The sequence below is a fragment of the Cottoperca gobio genome, chromosome 21 (assembly GCF_900634415.1).
Source record: "Cottoperca gobio chromosome 21, fCotGob3.1, whole genome shotgun sequence".
Taxonomy (NCBI): domain Eukaryota; kingdom Metazoa; phylum Chordata; class Actinopteri; order Perciformes; family Bovichtidae; genus Cottoperca; species Cottoperca gobio.
The window spans coordinates 14,728,541-14,753,799 of NC_041375.1; the positions used below are offsets into that span (position 1 = coordinate 14,728,541).

A 25,259-nucleotide genomic window follows, 5' to 3' on the forward strand; every position below is an offset into this window, starting at 1 on the left:
AAGCAGAGGAAGTGTGGGTAAACACACTGAGTCTACAAGAGCACTCAGACAGGGAGCTGCACCTTAGTGTGAGCACTGAAGCAATGGATAATGGTATATCCCACCCCGAGGGGAAAATACTACAGGGATAAATTTACCAAACCAACCTTTGATACTGCAGATTGGGTGTAAAGACACAAACAAAGACAGACTGACAGACAACACACACATACAGTAATACCCTTAAGAGGAGCTGGGTTAAAAAAGACTATGACTGAAATTAGGAAATGCAGATAAACCTCAGAAGATATGTCATCCAGGAACAGGGGATGACAAAAGGTCAGCCAGTCTGTTTTTCTGTCTCACATTCTTGTCATTCTGGCTGCAGAGTCGTAGACCATATGCCTGGCCTGATGACCGATATATTCTGAGCGCGCATGTGAGGACCATATGAGACACTCCAGCTTCAGTTCAGCTGCAAGACAACAATCCTACGCCCAGTCACATAATAACGTGACGTCAATTTAACCAAATGTTATTTCTTTAACTCCTACTGAGGGTGGCGAGAGAAACGGCCCGTGGTGTTTTCCGGTCATATTAAGACCATAAAGAAGAAGTGGGGTCTAAGTCATTTCTCACCCTCCATCCGGGTCCTTCCTCCGAATCCTTCCTAGCTGTCGGTCAGAGTCATCCATGCCCCTTGGACTACACATAGCCGACTTCTCACTCTCCAAGAATGCCCACCACTGACCACAGAAACATCAAACACATATGCTCAGGATGACTTCAAATGTTCCCTCTCACACATGTTTATAACTCTGTACCTCTAACGCACCACCCTCCGCTCACGTCATGCACACCAACATACATGCCCAAAGGGCCAACTAAGAGAACCAGTATACTAATTAGGGCAGCAGCTAACAATTATTTTCATTATCGATTAATCTGCTTACTAATTACTTTCTAGATTAATTGATTGATTGTTTGGTCTATAAAATGTTAGAAAATAGTGACAAATGTCCATCTCAGTTTCTTAAAGTCCAAGGTGATGTCTTTAAATGTCTTCTTTTGTCAGTCCAAAACCCAAAGATATTCAGTTTAATTTGAATTTGAGAGTGAGAATAAGAGTATTCAGCGCCATATTTCATCTAAATGCTCTTAATTTCCACAAAGAAAACACATTCTGCTCCTCAACAGCTTGACAAACTCACCTTCAACTGACTGGGTGGCAGTAGCTCAGTCCATAGAGACTTGCAACCAGAGGGTTCAAGTCCCAGAACGGACGTATGGAGTGTGGACTGGTACTTTGAGTTACCAGTTCACCTCCTAACACCACTGCTGAGGTGTCCTTGAGCAAGGCACCGGACCCCACACTGCGCCCCGGGAGCTGATAATATAATAACGGCCCACTGCTCCTAATACTAGGATGGGTTAAATGCAGAGTCTAAATTACACGGTGTTTGCTGTGTGTGACCATTAAAAAAGAGGGTTTTAAAAATTCTTAATTTCCCTTCTTTATGTGAACAGTCAAAGATTCCAGTGAAGGAATAACGCAGAACCTTGGCCTGTGGTTAGAGTGATGGCCGTGTGACAGAGTCTGGATGTGGAAATTATGTTATATGTTGAGATCCTGCAGACAGGGTCGGTCCTTTGGCCCTACCCTGTTCCTTCCCGAAGTCCCGGCTTGACCAAAGACCTGCAGCTGAGTTTTGACAGTCAGGAGCTAAAGGACTATCATATGCACTGCTTATAGGGTTTGTTCAGTACAAAGGCATTCCACAAGATAAGAGTGGTACTGGAAGATCATTTTAACCTGCATTCAACATTTTTTTAACGGTCCATCGCCACCTCTGCCTCTCTCTCTCTCACACTCTGTGTGTGTCTCTGCGTCTCTCTCTCACACTCTGTGTGTCTCTGCGTCTCTCTCTCTCTCTCTGTGTGTCTCTGCGTCTCTCTCTCTCTCTCTCTGTGTGTGTGTCTCTGCGTCTCTCTCTCTCTCTCTCTGTGTGTCTCTGCGTCTCTCTCTCTCTGTGTGTGTCTCTGCGTCTCTCTCTCTCTGTGTGTGTCTCTGCGTCTCTCTCTCTCTCTCTGTGTGTGTGTCTCTGCGTCTCTCTCTCTCTCTCTCTGTGTGTCTCTGCGTCTCTCTCTCTCTCTCTCTCTGTGTCTCTGCGTCTCTCTCTCTCTCTCTGTGTGTGTCTCTGCGTCTCTCTCTCTCTCTCTTTGTGTGTCTCTGCATCTCTCTCTCTGTGTGTCTCTGCGTCTCTCTCTCTCTGTGTGTGTCTCTGCGTCTCTCTCTCTCTCTCTCTGTGTGTGTCTCTGCGTCTCTCTCTCTCTCTCTGTGTGTGTCTCTTGCGTCTCTCTCTCTCTCTCTCTGTGTGTCTCTTGCGTCTCTCTCTGTGCGTGTCTCTGCGTCTCTCTCTCTCTGTGTGTGTCTCTGCGTCTCTCTCTCTCTGTGTGTGTCTCTGCGTCTCTCTCTCTCTCTGTGTGTGTCTCTGCGTCTCTCTCTCTCTGTGTGTGTCTCTGCGTCTCTCTCTCTCTCTCTGTGTGTGGTCTCTGCGTCCTCTCTCTCTCTCTCTCTCTCTCTCTCTCTGTGTGTCTCTGCGTCTCTCTCTGTGCGTGTCTCTGCGTCTCTCTCTCTCTGTGTGTGTCTCTGCGTCTCTCTCTCTCTGTGTGTGTCTCTGCGTCTCTCTCTCTCTGTGTGTGTCTCTGCGTCTCCTCTCCTCTCTCTCTCTCTCTGTGTGTCTCGGCGTCTCTCTCTGTGCGTGTCTCTGCGTCTCTCTCTCATCTGTGTGTGTGTCTCTGCGTCCTCTCTCTCTCTCTGTGTGTGTCTCTGCGTCTCTCTCTCTCTGTGTGTGTCTCTGCGGTCTCTCTCTCTCTCTGTGTGTGTCTGTCTCTGCGCGTCTCTCTCTCTCTCTCTGTGTGTGTCTCTGCGTCTCTCTCTCTCTTGTGTGTCTCTGCGTCTCTCTCTCTCTCTCTCTGTGTGTTGTCTCTGCGTCTCTCTCTCTCTGTGTGTGTGTCTCTCTCTCTTCTCTCTCTCTCTCCTCTCTCTCTCGTCTCTCTCTCTCTCTCTGTCCTCTCTCTGCTCTCTCTCTCTCTCTGGTCTCTCTCTCTCTCTCTCTCTCTCTCTCTCTCTCTCTCTCTCTCTCTCTCTCTCTCTCTGCCTCTCTCTGCCTCTCTCTCTCTCTGCCTCTCTCTCTCTCTCTCTCTCTGCCTCTCTCTCTCTCTCTCTCTGCCTCTCTCGCTCTCTCTGCCTCTCTCGCTCTCTCTGCCTCTCTCTCACAGGATTTCCTCCAGACACAAAGACCACCATGCACTGCCAAACAGATAAGTTCAGGCACAAGGAGCCCATTCCTGTCATTCTTACTTTATTACAAAAGGTGTTGATCCCACCACTGAGCCCCGAGATGAAACGCATGTGTGCAAACAATTAACCTTCTCACATGAACAGTGGTCCCAAGTAATACTACAACACTGTACATTATAAATGAAAGACAATGGAAGGCTTACATCAGTTAAAGTCTGTAAATGGTTTGATATGACTTGAATGCTTTAGTGTTGCCTTTTACACTAAAGCTTTAAGAGGTTTATAAAATCATGTGGGAACAGTACAAAGCAATGAAAAATGCCTCATGGTGCAGACACACTGGGCAGATGAGAGTTTGTGATGGTTTGAAGTGACTCGTTTGCAGCATTAAAACTTCAGCAGGGAAAAATAAGTCTTCTTACCTTCCCATAGTCGGTTGTGAGGACCAAGGACAAATCATCGCAAGAGCTGACGGTGGAGGGGAGGAGCTGTTCTTTGTGTCTCAGCCAGACACGGGCCCCCTGCAACACAAAAGCCAGAAAAACATCATTAGCATCTGGACACAGGGTTCATATTTATATATGCAGTTGGCATTTTGTGTAAGATAATCTTCTGCATAATAATGTTCAAATGGAAGCTCTGAAAATCCTCATCTGTGTCATTATTTTTATTATTTAGAGCATGGAGTAAATACTTAATCCTGATCAAAGGATGTCCGTCATGTTTGAGATTTATTACATAGACTTGCAAAACATCTTCATATTGTAGATTTAAACGATACGGCTGCTGTTATTGTTTTCTTAGTGCCAACAAATTTCATGAAGACAACAAACCAATGATAGTCTATCTCTCAGTACTTTCGGACCTCTGCCCTGTCTGTAGTACTCAGCTCCAAGGATGCCTGAAATTCAAGGTGGGTTTTTCTCGAATTAAATATTTTTTTTTATTCACAACTCACTTTTCACATTGACAGGTGCTCTTTTATTAAATAAACTAAACGCTTATGCTATTGATCTAATTTATGTGCACGATTCAGTCTGCACTGTCTACTTTACACATTCACATTCTCTCCTTCCTCCGTTTTGCGAAGGGCGGGGCTTCGCAGCTGACACACCTACACTTGCGCACACACCTACACGTGCTTACACACCTACAGAGCGGAAGAAAGGAGAGGGGAGAACTAAATAGAAACCACGCCATGCACGCGCACGCAATCTCCCCGAGCCATTCACGCGCACGCACTCTCCCCGCGCCGCGCACGCAATCTCCCCCCCTCGCCGCACGTTGAGCGCTCCTCCAAAGCAGTAAACTTAGTTTCAGTAAGAAAGTACAGGGCATTGGCATTACAATTGCATTTTTGGAAAAAGGGAAAGCATAGTTCAATAAATATGAACGTGCCAGGTGAGTAATAGCTGCTCAGTTAGAAGAGAAGAAGAGAGTCTTCTAGTTTTACTGTACAGTTTCTTCCTTTACTGTCTTTTCCCCCGTTTTTCTCAGCATTGCTCGCCGCTCTCTGCCACATAGCTACTCCCTCACCACACCAAACTGGCGCAGTTATCCTCTTATTAAACTGTCATTGCTTTTTAGTAGAGAAAAGCTGTTTGCCAGGCCTGCATGCAGAGGGTGTGTCAGAGACTAAAACTACCACTTAGAGTCATACACACTCAGTAAAACTGTCAAAAAGGCTTTTAGTATTTGGTTGTAAAGGCTATTCTACTACATAAAATAAAAGAATATGTACCCAAATGAGCATTTGCCACTTTAGCACAACAATCAATATGAATGTTTCTATGCCCACCATCCTTTCTTCTTTTTTATATTTAAAATCAGGCAAACCACAACACGCTGTGTCGTCCCAGCTCGGATCCTTGTTGCAGACAGAGATCATCACCAGCACTACAGCTGATCTGGGTGGCCTGGTGTCCTGTGTTTGTGTATCCATGTGAAGTCACCGACCTTCCCAGACATGTTTGTTAGTAGCTCAGTAACCAGGAGCAATAACAGGAATATGAGGCTGATTGCTCAGACTGACTGTCATTTCCTTACAGTGGTGGAAGTTACATTTATAGAACCGGCTGCGTTGGAATGGCTGTAGTGAATGGACAGTAGTGGAAACTGAAAATCTTTGACTAAACAATATAAATAATTGAAAACCATCTGATAACAAAACTATAGCCTTCATATTATATGATATTTCACTTTCTTGCCGAGAGTTAGATGAGAAGATCGATACCACTCTCATGTCTGTCTGTTATACATAAGGCTATAGCCAGCAGATCATTAACTTAGCGTCGCATAAAGACTGTAAACAGGGGGAGACAGCTAGCCTGGCTGTTCTACTTTGAAGTCAAGGTCACCAATTAACACGTTAAATCTGGTTTGTTTAAACTCTACAAAAAAGTGTAAAAATGACAATTTGTGGTTTTACGAGGGGTTATGAGAGAAATCCCTTCATTTAACTTTCTACATGAAAATATAAAGTGGAGCTGTACTAATGAAGCCAGGAAAATCTTAAAAGCAAACAAAAAAAGAAATAGGATGTACACTCTGAGGAAATGTGACCTGTAAGTCACTCCCTCTTGTAAAAAGCCTGTTTTTGGCAAAGTGAACACCATTAATCATCACCACCATTGAAGTGGACGGGGAAAACATGCAGCAAAAGGGAATTGTGTGTTCAACAGAGCATAAAACTGAAGAGATCAATATGCATGGATTCCACTAGGAAACCTTATACAAGGTCACCACTTTCAGACATCAATCCTCATTAACTATTAACAACAGGCTGCCACGTGTGCACAACCACACTCATCCGTGGGGCACAAATGTGTTGCCACAGGGGTCAGAACAAAGATCAAGATGCTTTTCTTTAAGATATCTACGTGAAATGCAATCTGCTTGTAACAGTGTTGAATCAAAGAGACAAAGAGGAAATTAGTTCAATAAAGAATTACCTAGAGTCCATTTAATTTTGTGATTCCTTTTTGGACAAAGGGTCACTCAGTCCAAACAGCTAGTCTGCAAACCTACTTCCATCATCACGTTTTTTTTCTTTCTTCCATTCAGCTAATGGAGCACAGCTAAATGTAGCTCTCTCAAACCACGTGGGAGAGCGGTGAGTGGGATGAAGGGGGTCGTGTAAATTAGGAGGAGGTTGAGGGGAGGGGTGGGAGGCGAGAGGGGAAAGAGGAAGGGTGCAGTGCAGGCACCTGATAATGTCCCGCCTCCCATTGTCTGGAAAACGAGGCAGACAAACAGAAACATCAGAACACATACTGTATATAACAGAGATATTCTCCAACACATGGCCACACATTCACTCAGATTTAATACGAGACCACTGGTGACTTCCATACCAGCGGCCGACTGTGCCTGCCTGGTACCAGCCTGGCATGCATGGCCTATTCAGGGAAAAAGCCGCTTCACGTGAGTCTGCTGAGGTCCAGTGAGGAGATTAATAGTGTTTACTCTATAGCTTTAAGAAGATCAGTTGCTGTTATGTAACTGGAAATCACAGGGACTTGAAATCAGCCAGAAATAGCTGGTACTTGTTGTCGTCGTAGAGGCTGTTTGTACTCATAATTGTGACAGTGGAGTGGACAAAGTAAAGATACATGCAGGGAGGAGGTTGTAAGAAAAGGTAGATTATATGAGATGCTACACAAATGTAAAACAGCAGGCAAGCCATAGCATGGAAAGCAGTGGAATGGCTCATAATGCTGTGTGTTTCTTACACCACATTGCGGCATTGCTTCAACTTCAGTGACGCAAATATTAACACACAACTTTCCAAGACTTGAATGGCTCAGTTGCTGAGTCAAAGTCAAAAAGGTTTTCCATTCACATAAACAAAGACGAGCCCGGTACCCATTTCATGGATAATGACAGATAAAACTCACCACACGCTTATTGCACACAGTTTAGGAATGAAGCGATCCAATGATTCACATAATATCTGGTTAATTAAATGAGTCAACACTATATGTTAAAACCAAAAGTCAGCAACAAGCTGGGCCATAAAGATGCCAACTCTGGCTTGGCTTGCTGCGTCAGTGTCTGTGCAGGGTGACTTGGTTTCTGGAGAACTGCCCGCCAGGCACTATAATCTAAATTGTGCAGGAACAGCCACATCAGTAGTCGCCTAACAATAAAAACTGTACTAGTTTCATTTTACACTTGTATCAGATTCATTTATAGTTCACATTTCTTTTTTGTCATTTCAGTTTAGATTCATTTTAAAATGTGTTAACATTGTATCACATCCAAAAATATATAGACTTGTATTTCATTCATTTACACACACTGTGTATTGATTCAGAGATATTCAAAAATAGAAACAATAAATTAAATTAATTAACTATAGACTAAAACCCTCAATACACTTGAAAAGCAGTAAATTAAACCAACTTTGGCACCCCAATGTATCTAATATCCATTACCGCTCTAAGATGTGGCACCCTTAATGAATCCAAGAATTTGACTTGCTTTACCCTTTTAGGTCACATTTATAACATTTTAGCTCTAAAGGGTGCACCGCTTCCAAAAGCCATTGCGGAATAAATAGGCATTCATCACCTCGTCCTAGTAAAAGTCATGAGAAATGTAATGTCACGCCCAGAGTCAGCAATAAAAAGCATTAGATGTGGGCAATGGAAATACAATATAAAACATTTGGATAATAAGGTCTGTCCTAAATACACACATTAGTCTGGATGACTATCAGCCATTTATTTGAAATGTGTTTGTAGAAGAAGCGGTGTGGTCCTCCAGTGACTCCAGAGCTCCAGACATCCAACAGTGTTGTCCATTTGTTGGTGTCTTTGTATTTGAGCGTGTGTGTGTGTGTGTCTAAAGAGTCTGAAGGGTATAAAGTAGAGATGAATTGTCTCAGCAACAGATGGTCTCACCAAAACTCCTCCCCCTTGTCCCCTCCATCCTCAGAAGCTCCGTCACTAAGTCAGGACAAAGACAACCACCTCTGACTGAGAGCTCAGAAGTTAACCAGGCGGAAATATGCCAAACAAAGGCCTGCTGGGATGCAAAAGGGAGACGGGTATCAGCTTATGTCAAGTCCCTTAAACTTGAATCACCTGCTGCAGTAAAACTAACCATTCTAACTAAACCAGTGAAACAGTGTGTGTACTTCTTGTATAATAACGATTGCAAAGTACAATCTCATAATGAAACACAGCCCTCACTGGGTTTGATTATCAAGTTAACCCCCTGTGCCTCCAGTCACCAGATGTTTTAATAGCTCCATTAAAAACTAAAGCGCAACTGCTGCCATGACATTTCCAGCTCGAGCTACTTTTTAATTCTTGATGCTGCATGTCACTGAGCACGTGTAGCACTGCTGAGGCAGAACCCGGCTGACGATAGTAATCAGACCCACCAACAAAACAGGCCGAACACTGACGTCCCATCATGCTCTCTGACACAGAAACCGCTCGGGCCGTAATAGAGTTGGAGGCTTGAGTTTCTGCAGCTTTTTTTATAATGACGTCCAGCTCAGAGATTTGCTAATGAATGAGCCTTAAATATTTAAGGGCATACCCAGTACAAGGTGGCACGGCACTTTCTCTGCTGTCTGGCGTAGCATGAGCACAGACGGTATCGGGTGATCGTATCAGACAGAACAAAAGAAAGCTAATTAACTCATCCTGACTTGGACACGGTTGGACAGTTAGTTATGATAAGCCAATTTCTTGGATCATAGTGTGGTTTCAAGGGGCGGCGAGGGAACGGCTGCCCAGCGGACAGCAGCGCTGCAGGTCGGGCTGACTGCTGGCCAGGACTGATGCCTGGCTAAGAGACGAGCTCATCCAGCCGGATTCCTGAAAAGCATCTCATGTGTTGGATAAACGTAACACCAGGAAAATATCCAAAAGAAACTTTATCTGTTGCTTCTTTCCCTTTTTAAATTAGCTTGTTTTCATTCTTCACTCATGATTATTTGTTTTGCAGTCATGTTTGTCTAAGATCAGAATAAACTCAGGTCCTCGATGACCTGAAACATGTAATTTAGAAGCAAAAAGACAGCTTGTTTTTATATATCTTTAGTCCAGCACCACCAATTACACCTCAAATACCAGGATGTAACAACATTATCATAACAATAGAGAGGCATAAGGCCGAGTCACTAACCCTTTGTGACCTCAGTTGGACAGATGTGCAGTCCAGAGTACTGGCTGGATGCATGGCCTTCTTATTCCTATTTGTTTTGGTCTACAAAATGTTAGAAAATAATGAAACCTGTCCATCCAAGTTTCTCAAAGTCCAAAGAGATGTCATTAAATGTCTTGTTTTGTCCCTCCAAAACCAAAAGATATAAAATAGAGAAAAGCAGGAAATATCTATATCTGAGAGGCGAAAAAAAATATATATATTGTGTGTGTGTGTGTGTGTGTGTGTGTGTGTGTGTGTGTGTGTGTGTGTGTGTTAAATATTTTGAAGGTAAAATTGTGGCGTTTTCACTTGGTTGTAATGGATATATGCAAAGAATGATAAAGCCACAGGAATTAATGTATTTAGCCAGAAGAATAAACAACAGGTAACAATGCAGGAGTTTATTGCTTTGTCCATCAAAAGGGAGCCAAATTCGGGGATTGAAACCAAATCCCCTGAATGCTGAGTGAGTGGAATGAGGAGGATTCCGCCAAATAGCTGGCGAGATTAAACGAATGGGCTGAATGCAGCTGGGAGGGGTTATCTGGGCAAAGGTCTTTGCCCACAAGCTTTGCAGTGGGGCAAAAGCTAGACATCCTACATGTTATGTGCATGTTTTATATTATATATATATATTTGTTGTTATTCTGAGTAGCTCATCTGGGTCAATGAGGGTTAAGTGTTGTTCTCAAGAGCTCTTCAGTAGCGGTTATTGAGGAACATTTCTTAAATTTTCCAAAACTCACTCATGCAGCCCTCTGGCAACATATCAGCTTCTGTAACCATCAAGCAACTGTCATCAGGCTGTTGTATATAATTAATGACTGGTATAAAGAATACATTAAGAATATCCAACAGTGATTTAATACAAGTGTGCTTCAGCGTGCCTCTTTTACATTTTCTTGTTTCTTTGTTTCCTCGTTGCAACTATAACATTTGCCTGCTGGTGCCCACGGCTAGCATGGGGTGAGGGTGGGTAAGGGCAGGGTGTGTGTGACCGAGGGGAGAAATCAGATGATTAAAGGCAACCTTCAGCATCTGTGCTGCAAGACATATGAATTAATGATGGAGAGAGCAGCTGATCAGAAATTAGCTAATGGAGGAGAAGTACTCCCTTGGGAGCAGGGCTTCCCCCAGTCTGTGATGGAGGGGGGCTGAGAGGAAAAAGGAGAAAAAAAGGGTGTAGTTCATCAATTGTTCTTGACTCCGACGAGTTGCCTGTACCCCCCGCTGAGGAAGCTACAAACACACTTCTAGCAGCATGGCCCGGAGGCAGCAGCCAGTTAACCCATTCTTCATTTGCATATTCATAGACCGTTTTTGCTAAAGCAGAGCGTCTGAGAAAGATGAAGTTATGAGTAACTGTGTCACTAGGTTAATGGAAAGCAAACACATGCAACACAGCAGCAGTCACAACATTCATCAAGCAAGTTAAGCAAATATGTGTGTGGGTGTGTGTGTGTGTGTGTGTGTGTGTGTGTGTGTGTGTGTGTGTGTGTGTGTGTGTGTGTGTGTGTGTGTGTGTGTGTGTGTGTGTTTGTCTGCCCCTCCCCTTGTCATCATCTATTGCAGCTAATCTGCCATGTTGCTAATGAGTATATTGAAGAGAATTTGCATAACAAATGATGTCTCCAGGAGTACAGAAATAAAACGGAGAAGAAGAACACTTATCTTGTGTGGACATATTTGTCTTCCACTACTGTTCTAGAATGAGTAAAGTATTAGTATGATCCTGTGCTTGGGGTTATGATACTTTTCCAACCACAGAATAGGTCCCAGGATGGGACGAAGACTCAAAAAATGATGTGATTACTGCATGTTTGATTGGATTGTCAGCTAAGCTTCATGACTTTAAATATCTACACAGCCACCTGGCATTCTTCCTCCTGTCTGTCATCTACATATCTAGCCCTCTCTGTACTCATCTGTAGACTCTTATGGGGTCTCACAGCAGGAATCCCAGAGATATTTAAAGAATGCTGCTCAGTCAGGACTCTCAGAGACTGCGCATGTGTGTGTTTGACAGTCATCTGGGGCACGGGTCAGTGGGGTAGTGGTTGTTAAGGTTGAGGCAACCTGGCTCCTGTTACATTGCCTTTGAATTTTGCTCATACCTCACACTGTCCCAGATTGATCATTATGGCTTGTGGGGACGCTGTCGTCTTCCACGGTTTAAACATTTTAGACGTGTTGTATTGCTGACACAAATGATGGATTAATCCAATTATAAAAAAAACTCTTTCCGCTTCTCAAATATGTGATACATTTGTTTTTCTCTGTGGAAATGCCATACATACACTGATTCAAGCTTCTCAAATGTTCGAATTTGCTTCCTTCTTATCTGCACAAGTTGGCAGATTAATGGATAATGAATATTATGCAACTACTTTCAATACTGTCACAGCCGTCTCCACCTCTGTAAAGCTGCTGCACAAGCACATACATCACATTCAAAGCTTTATGTGAATAATTTATAATGGTAAAGGAAGGAGGGAGGATTGGTGGCCAGGATGATGTAACTGCCCAAATCGATTGGACACATTGGAGATATGTATGTGGTTGTGCAGCATTTGAAAGTTCAAGTGCCGCAGTCCAGGAATGGATGAACAAAGAAAAACTGCTACCTTTTCTCTTTTGCTGGGAAATGTGGAGAGTATTTTTTTATGTTGTGTCAGAAGACGAAGGTTGGGTTCAAGTGGAAAGAGACATAAACATAAGCGGAGTCTCAAAAACACGGAACATTTCACCACATGCGCGTCTCACAATTTCAGCGTACGATCGTATAAACAACCTCAGGCCAAACCACACACACTCATGTCTAATAAAACATACCGGGAATGGATGGGAAAGCGAACAGGTCATGACTGTGGATTGTGCCATGCTGTGTTGTTTGCTTCTTTTAAGCACCAAGGTGCCAGTTAGACTCTTCAGGCAATGGCAGTCACGTGTATTTAGGCCCGGCTGGGTGTTCCTCCTGCAATTAGTCCTGAAATTACAACTGTAGCAGTAACTTTATCACGAGGGAGTCAACAATTCTACAGTTTTTTAAAATATTTTTTACCTTAGGCTATATTCCCCTGTGGTTGTTGCAATGTCTTTAACTTACGCACATAGGAACATTTAATATACAGGCAAGTGTTTGGAGACATACTCCATCCCGTAATAGGCTGCCTCTGTGTGCTGTAATCATAGGGGGCTAAAAAAGGAAAGTCAACATCTGGCCTGGGAGCAGTAATCGCAGGTTGGCTGTCATTAAACTGCTAGATGAGACCTCTGAACTGAGAGGATTTAAGCTACACTCATTATCAGCTCACTGTGTCTGTCAGGTAGGGCGTCCAAGGTGAAGGCCGAAACACATTTACTGTGTGAGGGATAAGCAGCGACGAAGAACAACTTTCATTTTCTTTGTGTAAGAATCCTGCCAGCACAAATACACTGCACGCTAATCTGGTATAAAGATTTGTTGTGTTTGTGAAGTAGCGAGCGGGATTTATCTGGTTTAGAGTCCAGATTCACCTGCTGGAGATGGAGAAAATCTCACCGAGAAGAAGAGACAGGACGGCATACTACACACAGACCGTGGCCACACTGGTAACAACTATATTTTTCAGAAATACAGCAGTCTTCTGCATTTATTATTTCCTTTATTTTATCACTACAAATGTTAAGACGTGAAAAGAAGAGTTCAACCGTTTGAGAAATATATTTGTTCGCTTTCTTGCCCCGAGTTAAATCAGAATTTAGATAACTCTCTTATATCTGTATACTAAATATGAGGTTAGAGCCAGCAGCTGATCAGCAAGAAGATAGATAGATACTTTATACACACACACACACACACACACACACACACACACACACACACACACACACACACACACACACACACACACACACACACACACACACAGGAAGGATGGGTGTTGCAAAGCAGATTGAACGTTAAGTGTGTTTTATGAGCCGAGTCTCGTGAACACTATGAGAGACTGGTGGTAGTGGAACTAATGGGGTTTGCAAACCAGAATCAGTCTTGATGTCAGTAAAGGGCAGCTTTTAAAGCAATAGTTCGACATTTTCGGAAACACATTCATTATTTGTGATTAACATGTTTTTTCCCTTTATCAACACAACCACACAGACAGTTTACTTTGTCTGTAAATTATGGTGATGTAGCAGGTTAAAGCTACAATCAACAGCATGGTATCAGCAGAAGGTTATCAATGCACTGAGCTCCCCATAAACAGGAGTCAGGTTACTGATAGAGATGCAAGAAATGCAAACACAAGCTAGGGAGGTGAAAAGGCTACATTCAGATTATTCTAGTTTCAAAGCAGACTTAAAACGTAGAAAACTATTTGCATTATTAAAATGGAAAATCCAAATTCAGCAAATTCAAAATGTTCCTTATGAACTGTGGTATCCAAACCTAAACCACCTCCACTAACACCAGGCATCCGTGGCATTATGAGAAAGGATTATCCATGTAATTTGGTGTGTGGTCAGACAATGCCTGTTGGTAATTAGTCCCAGCGCTCTTGTGACAGATTAAACCACCTCCAGACTGTACCAAAGCAGCAGGAGTTCTTGCTGACGTAAACCTAAACCACTACCCTAATAATACCTCCCTTTGTTTGTTCATACACAACCGGCGCTGTTAATTAACCACAACTTCAAGACTGTCTACAGCATTGTTTGAAATTCCCCTCATTTGATGCGATAATGCCCACAATAACCACTTCAAGTTAAAACAGAAAAAAAATTCAAAGGAATGCAGGATCCATTAGCTATGTTTGACCCTTTTCTTCCTTCCTTCCTTAACTTAACTTCCTGAGTTCCTTCCTTACTCCATCGGCCTTCTTCGTGGCTGGAAGTGAAGAGCGGTGATCTTGGATTCTCAGCTCTCTAAAGTGGCAGCTGGAGGAAGTGACAACTGGGTATAAAAGACCCTGGGTAGAAAAATAGTCCACCCTCCGGAGCAGGTTGGCCTTTCTCACATTACCCATTTCAACACAGAATGCTTACGGAGCATGCCGACTCACGGCTCCGGCTTAAAGAACTAGACATAAACAGCACAGGGGGCTGTGAGTGATGTTTCAAGATGGGGAGAATGTTTCCGTCTGTGTGTGTGTGGGACGGTGGTGATGGTGTGAAACCTAAAGCCTTGTCACCACACCTCTACAATGCATGGATTACAGGCTGGCCATGACCGGGAATTTCATGGGTCAAGGCTGGGAATCTGGGATTCCCTCTGTCAGAGTATCCTTAAGAGAAAGGAATTTCATGTGTATTGCAGGGGAAGGAGTTAACGGGTGTGGAAAGGTCCTCATGTGGCTTTACAGTGTGTAGCAGCTGCTGCTATAAAGGAACCGATTACCAAGTTTAGAAATGCACATAGCTGGGATTCAACTTCTCAAACAGGATGCTTCACAAATACATAATATATATATATATATATGTTTAAACACATGTACCAAAAGCCACAGGTGTGGGAATATATTATAGGGATGCCCCGACATAAAAGTATGCGATGATCAAACCCAGCAGCATGGCAAAAGTTGAAGATACGGACAAGATCTCTAACACACTACAGGTATTTGTGTGTGTTTAGTGGGCCATATCCATTCAGAGGACGGATTGGGTGTGAAGTTGAGCGCAGCGTCGCTGAGGGTTTTACGGTGTTGTGTCAGCCCTTGGGAGGAAAGGCCCACTGATGGACAGGATGGGCTTTCAGGATGAACCTCTGCCACTCCTTACTCTCTGACCCAGTCAACATCTTCACAAACAGTGACGTAGAAGGAAACGCTGACTCTAGATTAGAGCTTGTCAAACTGACATTTTGATAAACGCTGGTCAGCGTTCATTTGAATTAATCTGCAACAAAAAAAATCTGTTTCTTCTCAGATCCAGAAGCAGATTATAGGCAAAGGCTTAAAAAAGATGATCATATCATTCATGTATTGACATCTGCATGATGTTAGCTGTCAAAATAAGACTGATTGATTCATTGGATGCAGAGTAACGAATTGTCTCTAAGATTTATACTGCTGCACTTGTTTTCAATAAATCCCATTTAATCCTCGTTTTACTTCACTTCCAGAATTCCTTCTTAATTAAATCCACACTGACGAGTTCAGGAAGCTGGCTCCTTTGCACGACCCGAAAGTCATTTAAAAAAAAACCCAGGACAGTTAATTTACTTTAATGCACTTCTTTATAAAAATGTGAAACAACCACCACATATAACCCTGTTTCACTGTCAGTCAAGACACAGGCAGGAATGTTGGTTATATCGCAGGATGAAAAGTAATAACTACATTAGAAAAAAAAAAGAATGATGAAATCAAATAAATTTGGGGGAGATCTCACACATTTGGTCGGATACAGAATGAAGGAAACACCAAAACCAAATAACAACAATCATCTCTGCTGATCTGATCTGAGCTGAAATGATATCCTTCCTCTGGACATCATATCACTCTAATAATATCAGATTATGACTCAAAGTCCAGTTCGCCACAATCTGTTGGCTACAAGGTTGGTTTATGCAACAGAATGTTCAACGCTAGTTTATATGGGATTTTGAAGGTTGATGATTTAGTATTAGACTGAAGTAGGGCTTGACGATATGGAGAAAATCAAATATCCCGATACTTTTAATGAAATACCTCGATATCGACATTGCGATGCTATTGTAATATAATACAATCAATAAATTGCCCAGCCCTAGACTGAAGTCAGCAAAAGGTGGTATTTTATAGAGAAACATTACTCAGTCTAACCACTTTCTTGCCAAAAAAACGACAATAATTCAAGCATTTCCCCATCCTCGACATTTTTTCAAGTGAATCTCTGGGACTAATCATTTCCTTTCAGTAAGTACCGAATTGGCAATATCAAATCATTAATTTAAAAAAGTTAATATATTAAAAGGTCTTACACAGCTTTGTTTAAAAAAAAGGAATCTCTGTCATGTCCAAGGATGAATGAAAAAACTGTACCTACACAGAGTCACAACACAGCTCATCACACCATCACTCAGGCTTTAGTACTGCTGGTTGGTGAAGATACAGGAGTGAGTGGAGGGACTATGAGAGGAGGAGACTCACAACACACACTGTCTCTCTTTCTGTGAGTGTGTGTGCCCTCCTCTTAGTCAGATGAGGATGACAAAGCAGACCTCTAGCCAGTCTTTACAGCCCTGTGTGTGTGTGTGTGTGTGTGTGTGTGTGTGTGTGTGTGTGTGTGTGTGTGTGTGTGTGTGTGTGGGCTGATTTGCAGATGACACATCCAGAGGGCACACACTTTTACAGGCACTGGATTTTCTTCCATAAACTAAAGCTACAAAAGAGGAAAACGTGAATGGAAAATTGCAGACATGCTGTCACATGAGTCCTGTTTATCTTTGTTTTGTCAGTAATTACATTATCTGAGCAGAATTGAAGAAGAGATATTTAAAGTCATGCATAGTTAAATAGTGTAACCGGGGCTTGTTGGGGAATTACAGTTCCTATTACAGCTGCATCCTGGAGACCAGCCCTGTGCTAGTCTGGTATATTACTGTCTGGGAAAGCATCACAAAGACCACAAACATAGCAAAATAAATGTCAAAAGGTGGTGCTTTTTGGTGATAAGTTAACCGACACTATACAAAGGTTGAAACTTGAATTATTCTGAAAGCAGACTGAAAGGGTCAGGCACGCGCACAACCCAACATGAAAACAAAACAAAGACCGCCGCGGTCCCAAAAATAATTTATGAGTCGCGTTTAAAGTAGAGAGCAAAGACAAAAACAATGTTTCTGTTTGAAGAAAAGTACTTTCTTACCTCTAAAAAGAATGTATCCATTTTCACTCAGTGCCCAAACCTCACGTCCCTTTGTAGTCTGAGTTCAGGGTACCAAGGTTGAGGAGGAGAGGAAGCTGTATTCCCAAATGATTTCCATCCGCGTCGTTAAGATAAAGAAAAGTTCTTCTCTCCGTCCCCTCGCTCAAAACACTCGAGTCATTTTGCAGTCCTATGTTCTTACACTTCAGAGTTTTCTACACCGTTTGTTGAGTGTCCCGTGAAGCCTGTGTAGTGCTGGGCTGTGTTTCTGCTGTCTGGACGATTCAATGAACCCGGCACATTATGCATAGAGGCGGAGCCTGCAGGGTCACAGCCCTCCCCTCAGCATACGCCCTCTTTGTGTCCATTCCTACAAAGCGTCTGATGATTTTAAAGGACGTGCACATTTCCCCTTATTCAACACACACACGTTTACCATTAAAGACATATTTCAGACATAAGTGTGTGTATAAATGGATGAATAGTTTCAAAATGAAAAGGAAGTCAATTTCTGGAGCATACTGAATGTACTCCCAGTAATCCAATCATTATTTTGACTTCCTCCTTTGGGAAAAATTAACTGAAAAGGAAGAGGAAGAGGCAGACCAGGGGGAGCAAGTCTGCTCTGTTTAGGTCAATGATTGTTTACCAAGTGATGTGGGTCCCAGGACATGTGCAGTCTGATTTCTTTGTGTAGGACATTAGTAAATGCTGTCATACAGGCTTTTTTTGATAAAGTCTGACTGAGACACCGGCTCGAGTATTGTAGCCTAGGCTACTTAAATTATGCTTCTATCCAATTGTCAAGTACTGAAAGGTGACATTATATTTTTGCAACAGATTGTATTTATTCTTGAATCAATCATCCCAACTTTGTTTGTTTGTTTGTTTGTTTTTTTTTGTTTTTTTGTTAGGTTCTTGTAAGGCTGATTTGTGTTGAGAAAAATAAAAATACCAACTAATTTGAGTTCAACTAAAAACATCTGATTCCTGAATTGTTTAGGTATCAGTAGAGACACAGTTGGAACTAACACTAGTTAAAAAAAAAAATCAAACCACCCAGCTCTAATCATTGCCAGTAGTTAGATAACTCCTATATCCTTGACAACACAGCATATTTGTTTTGTGGGATACCGACCCAAATATTTTTCTCAGGAGTTGGTGAAACTAAATACAAAGCAAAGCTTGGACTTACATCAGATGGGTAAAGGTGGCTGAACACAAAGGGAATTTTACGCACATATTATTTGTGCAAATGAGACTGCTTATTTGTCCCAGGCAGCCAATGTAGGCTTACTGACCATACATACGTTAGCTGTAGCTAGCTCAGGATGTACATCAACTGTGTGGTGCAGAATGGCTGTGTTTGTTATATGTGAGCAAAAACTCTGATATCAGAACTCACCTGGAAATCCAGCTGCCTCCGACGAAGTAAAAATACAAATTTGATCTACATAACTACTGACATTTTTCTTTAAAAGGTGCTACTTCTATTCTCTCACTTTAGAGTTAATAATTACTTAGTGAGAGTAGAGCATTTGCATTGAAGCCAAAAATCACCTAAGGGGCATTTTTGTGTACAAACTGGTAAACTAAACAGAAATTCATTATTATCGTACACTTTCTCCACAGTGAACAGATGGAATCTGAGAGGAAAAACACAAGCTTTTTAATCTGCGACCTTATGCCAGTAAGATCAGCCACCCTCTCATGACCTGTGGATGACAGTGGATAGGCAATCTAGATAATCTATAGTCATGCAAGAGATCCAGGCAGGCAATGTGGTGTGTTTGTTATGTAACCAGTGTTGACTGTGTGGCAGCTAATAAAGCAACATGGCACAACTGATTCTCTGAAATTCATTTGATAATGTTGATAGAGCTCCCAACGTTCCTGGCGGCCTTGTTGCATGTTGTTGTCCCATCTGAGTAATACTTTTAAAACAGAAATACCAAAAAATATGTTGTTTTTTTTGTTTGTTTTTTACTTTGAAGCCAATTCATCTCCTACTCATCTCCTTTTTAAACATTGTTGGACATTGTTGGTTTATGGATTTACCGTTTTGGTTTTGGAGTCAAGGTAAATGTGTTGATATAGTTTTGCGGGTTACAGGTTAACACTACAGTACAGTCTACTGCAAATGCATTTTAATTTATCCTTGAATTATTGATGTGAATGTGAACTCTGGGTGCACTCAAAGTATTTCTAAGGGGCTTGCCTTTATACTCACATATTAAATTAAATGTAATGATTTAAAGGCATGGTTCTCCTTTCTGATTCACTGCAAGTTACTTGTTTCTGATTTTTTTTTTTTAAACGATGTAATTTCCTGGTCATAATTGTTAAACAGATATAGGATCATCATATAGTTAAATCAGATAAGGACATAGCAGTAATGCAACAAAGTGGCATTTGCAGAATATTATATGTATACATGTATATGGAAAAATAATGGCTACAATTTGGACTATGTGTATATGCAGTCTATTTATTTTCTTCTTCTTTTTTATATTTATTTTGGGCATTTCTGCTTTATTGATAGGGACAGCTTGGAGAGAGACAAGAAATGCAGGGAAGAAGAGGGGACGACATGGAGCAAAGGACTTAGCCTTGATACATTCTATCTGTCTGTCTGCCTGTCTGTCTGTCTGTCTGTCTCTGTCTGTCTGAGCACTCCTCCAGGTAAGCTACTGGGGCATCTATGCCCCAGTAGCAGTCTATTTAGCAGTCTATTTTATAGAGTTTATAAATGTTCCTAAAAGTAAATAAGTTGCAGTGCCATCTAGGTGTTTTTTAATTTAGTTGTAGCAAGTCTCACAGTCATATTTAGTTCTGAACCTCAACATAGACCGTTTAGTAGGCCTACATCAACAGTGTGCTTGGAGGACGTTGTAGGATTTGTGAGTGTTATTCTGTATTGGGCAGCAGTAGCAGAGAGTATACTGATGACAGAATAAACTTTGTGAACATCATGTATCAGGTGATTTGACCTTAATTGTAAAATCAGGAATGAATACCAGCTCTGCCTGTGATTAGCCAAAGTGGGATGCTGAGAATATTCAGCATTGCACTGACTAAGCATGACCGATTACACATTTGCCAAAACCAAACAATAGTGAAAGAACTGCTCCTTGAGTGAGTCACTAATTCGACCCCTCGATGTAAAACTGTGGCAAGTTGTCAGGCAGAGAGGAGATTTAGAGCACCGATTTCTTTCACTCTACCTGAGAGGACAAAGAGAGCAAGAACAAAACATCCATTTGGTCATCAGGTTCCCCAGAGGGTCCGGGGGAAGGGACAGGGATCATAAGACCTGCTGTTGACTCCTGCTATGGTCTTGAACGACCAACATATGCTGGTTTGGTCCTTTGAGGAGAACAACAGTGCAGGTGAAGTGTGAGCAATGCTTTGAAGGGGATATATATTCAAAAACAGTGGTGGACCATCACAGTAGGACAATGGCTCCCCATGTTAAAGAGGCAATCAACCTAATGTGCTCACCAAGCACACTAGCATTATGTGATAGCAACACATACAGTCACTCTCCATCACACCCTGAGAAATTATTCAAATGTTTGTTCTTATCCACAGAAAAAACATTGCTGACCCTACATACCAGAGTAACAACCTGAAGGAGACAACATGCATACCACAGACTGACAAAATGATCAGCTGAATCTCAGGTATGCAGGGTTGATACTGAAATTGAAAACCACAAGCAGATGTGCTTTCATAATGGAGGACGGTTATCAGTCCTTCAGCCTACAACAGACACAGAGCCAACTAGGAGCTCTCGATTTTAAAATCCCAAGAGTGAGGAAGATGGAGTTGTGAGGGATACGTAATGGCAATAAAACATCTTTAAAAAGATCTGGTGTTGCGATTTATAAGCTGTAAAGTGAAGAGCCTTAAGGCAGCACTCACACAGATCTACTGTACAACCGTTGATCCCACTTCCTGCTATAACAGCATGCAGCACATTTGTGCAAATGTTCTCTGTGGCCACATGTGGTGGCACCAACAAACAGAGCCAGGGGCTAGATATACCCAATCAAGACAGGATTTTTTTTGTGATATGTGGTTCTCAAGTCACCATAGACAAGGATTTCTGCACATACAAATATAATTTAACACAAACTATATATGTAAATATCACTATTGCCTTACAAAAAAACAAAAACCTGACACTAGATAATGTGTATGTAAATCTCTCAAAGTGACACATTATATCTCTGCATTAAAATGTGAATTTGAAAGGAGAGAAAGATGGACTCCAACCGAGGTACCAAACGAGGGTAATGTGACCAATTCAGATCAATGGCTCAATTACATAAACGTCTGATTAAGCGTGAAAAAGGAGCATGACATGTGAGTAATTGTGTATTTGGAGGGCTAATGGAGACAGAGAGTCTGTGATGACCCTCCCATTAGCAGACAAGACCTCAGGCAATGTCACTCAGGTTATTTGAAGGACCCTACAGCTTCACGTCAAATAATGGGAAGGTCTGGCTTGAGCACATGTGATCGAGGTCCCACTGACTGAGAGTGATTGCTTGATGAGTCTCTACATGAGCTCTTGGTCACAACCAGACTATGATAAAAACTTAACTGTAGGTGTGATTACGTAAAAAGCCACTCATCCGTGTGTTATTGCCTGAACCCCGAGTGCCAGCGGAACAACAAGCACAACCATTGATCTACATTCAGTTATATCATTATGGAACCATCTGCTGTTATGTTACCATCTGAGTTATGCTCAAAGTCAGTGTCAGCACTGTCAAATTCAATAAAGTCCAAGTACTGAAAATCCAGAATCAGTTTCATTATATTTAGCTGGAAATATTACACAAGCGTGTGGCTGATGTCAGACCTGCAAATACTGATGTGGTGTTAAAGGATGTTTGAAATCTGTGATATCGACACAATTAGTCTAAAAAACAAATCAAAACTATTATGTATAGATCGTGTGCATGTGACGTCACGCTTATTTCCCAACCCAGAAGTCAGCCATGTTGGTTGGATTACACAACCAAGACTGCGGCCGTTCGCGTGGGAGTTGCTGCAACGCTTCGTAATTTTCTTTGTATTTAAACGTCTAAGATTGAAAGAAAATGCCAATCGTGTGCGCAGTGTATAATTGTGGTAATAACGCTACTCGTGACCCAGAGAAACGGTTCTTTAGATTTCCTACAATCATCAAAAACAACGATCACAATTCACCCGTGTGTGTGGCGTCCACTTTAGATCTGGTAAGAGCTCATGCTAAAGCTATGTTTTTAATGTTTACGTTAAACATTTGTGCTTATGATATACCCGAACACTGTAAGACCTTACTTCTCCATATCGCTGACTGGTAAATAAGGCACTTTCTTTACATGTGATGGCAGCCATTTGCTCTTTTCTTCTGTGCATGTTTTTGTTTTGCTTATTCTTGAGACTACTTCACTTGCGAAAAGCAAAACACCAATGTGAGAACATGCTTCACTTAATCCAGCCATACAATCACAGTGTGTGAGGATAACATCGCCACTCTTCTCACTCACAAACCACGGCTTGAGCGGTGTATCTCGAGCTCTTTGAGAGTGATTTACACGGGCATGGACGAGCACCCTGTCATCTTTCAGTGGTTTGGTAAGAAGACTACCAACCCAGCCAGAAACAAAGACATTATAAGCATCTAAGCTCTTGTATGCCTTCATTTGTGCATTGGTTGCCCACGACGTTTGTAACACAAGATAGTTCACAATATCCGGATATTCAATCGGCGATAATGACTCCAAATCCTCAATATAATCCGATGGCTTTAGCGTGTACGGGTCAAGACCGCAAATTTGGACTTTTTCTCTGAATCTTGCCTTTGCAGAGGACTCCAGAGTCAAAATACTTTGAAGAAGTCGGAGTTGTATTGCTGTTGTTGTTCGCTTTAGTTGTTGATTTGTTATCCAACCAACATGGAGTCGCACGCATACGTCACACAGTTTTGTCACGTGTTTGCACACTACCTATAGTTGGAATTGTAAAATCAATAACTGAGCTACTACTGTTATATAAATAATTTAACTAAACATTCCCTGGTACCAAGGCATCATAGTCAAGTATATATATATTTAAAAAAAAACCTTAGATAGGAAAAAGAGTGAGAAAACTTAGGGGAAATAAAATGGCAATATTAGGTAAATAAAGTATAAATATATAATATTAAGTAAATATTAGGAGTATAAAAGTTTAAGAGCTTCATAGTGTAAATGGATAAAGTGGAAAGTGGAAGCTACACATTACAAGATTAGTCAAGCCATTCATGGGAGTAATGATTGAATGATTCTTATTGTTGAATTGTACTAATGAAATTGGTCATTGCTTATTCGTCTTTCAGGGTGGGGGCACTGCGTCAGGGGAGCTGTGGATTATTGGACACACCCAGGGAACAAAGCAAACAAATAGGGAGGCGGGGAGGGAGAGGGTAAACATTTATTGAAACAAATGTAGTTTTGGTAAGATGGATGGTAAGAGGAGAGAAGAGAACGAGAACATTGAGATAAAAATGGAACATCTGACAATATCATTAAACAAAGGCGATTCAATCTTTATCAGATCACTCTGACTGGCAGCAACACCTTAATGTGTAAATATGGTCGATGACAAATCCTGGTGCCACATTTATTAAATTATGTGGCCGATCCTGGGACACCAAAGAGCCAACAGGTCTCCAATTGAAAGCATTACTCACACCGATGTCAACAACGTCTGCTGTTGTTGTATGCTTTAATGATAGAGGGCACAAGATAATGGAACAAAAATATTCTGTAAGTGGTAACGATTCAGTGGATTCAATTATAGGTGTTTTTGTTTTTATAAAATCTCATTGTTTTCTTCTGAGACGAGTTAAGAAAACATTTCATCAGTTATGTAATGTAAACACACTTATATTTTGCAAAATAAAAATGTAAAAGACTAAAAAGTAAAAGGCATCTTATGTGGCACCAATTCACCTAAAACCAAGGTGGTGTAGTTTATCAATATTAAATTCTGTATTGCATAAACCATTATATACAACAAAATACAGCTCTGCAATGCATGGATTTAATTTAAGGGAACAGGAAAGCAAACACACACACAAAAAAATAAATAAAAATGTGAGGGAGGTACTCATGAACAGCAGTCCTTCAAACTAAATGCTAATGTCAGCATGCTAACAGGCTCAAAATGACAATGCTAATGTTCCATAACATGCTGATGTTTAGGTTTGTGCTGAAGGTCCTCTGGGGACCATGAATGTCTGTACAAAATGTCATCACAATCCTTTGGAACCAAAGTATTAAACCAACTGACTGACATTGCCATCCATAGAGAGCCCTGCTGGTAGTCTGGTTAAAAATAAAACTACAATAAACTGAGAACGCTTATGGATTGAGAGTCAACATATAATTAGAAAAGGAGGGAAAGAGAACGTAAGAAAGATGCTCATCATCATCATCAGCCTCTTCATCAGCTATGATGAACATCCGGAGGTTCAAGAAGCAGGGTTTCACAATATATCTGGCTACAAACATTCCTCCTCAGAGATGCTTGCACCCCAAACACATAACATACCTTCCCTGAGGCTGAGGAATGAGACCCAGCTCATACACTTCCCATGCTCCCCCGCACTGTCAACTTCCTGTTTGTTTATAGAGCTTCATATTTCAACGCTCCCACAGTAAAATTGTATTTTACACCGTATCTATGGATTAATTGCTTTCAGAGACGTGGAAAATGATGCCAAGTATGCAAACAGCTGCTGAGCTATAACATGCAAACATGCCACTGAACCTTTGTCATGTTGCTGGGATGTTATTGTTTATTGTTTAGTTTCTCAGAACAGTTTTCTCTCAGAGTCCAGAGTACCAGCATCAGTGAGCCCAGCAATGACTCACTGACCATTCAGAGCCTGAGAAAACAGAGAGGGTACATTCCTCATCGTATCCTGAGCTCGGGACTGATATGGAGATCT

The 25,259-nt window shown here is 41.7% G+C and overlaps 1 protein-coding gene across 2 annotated transcripts in view; it reads right to left on the minus strand.

The window, feature by feature from the left end:
• The window catches only part of myo10l3 (myosin X, like 3), a 55,554-nt gene extending 38,031 nt beyond the window's left edge, over positions 1-17,523 (minus strand). For both annotated transcript variants that reach the window (XM_029459094.1, XM_029459093.1), the window contains exons 1-2: positions 17,270-17,523; positions 3,706-3,804 (exon numbers count right to left, since the gene is read on the minus strand). In XM_029459094.1, the coding sequence (XP_029314954.1) occupies positions 3,706-3,804; positions 17,270-17,290 (120 nt within the window). In that variant the 5' untranslated portion in view covers positions 17,291-17,523. The remainder of the gene's footprint in view (positions 1-3,705; positions 3,805-17,269) is intronic.
• Between the last annotated feature and the right edge of the window lie 7,736 nt (positions 17,524-25,259).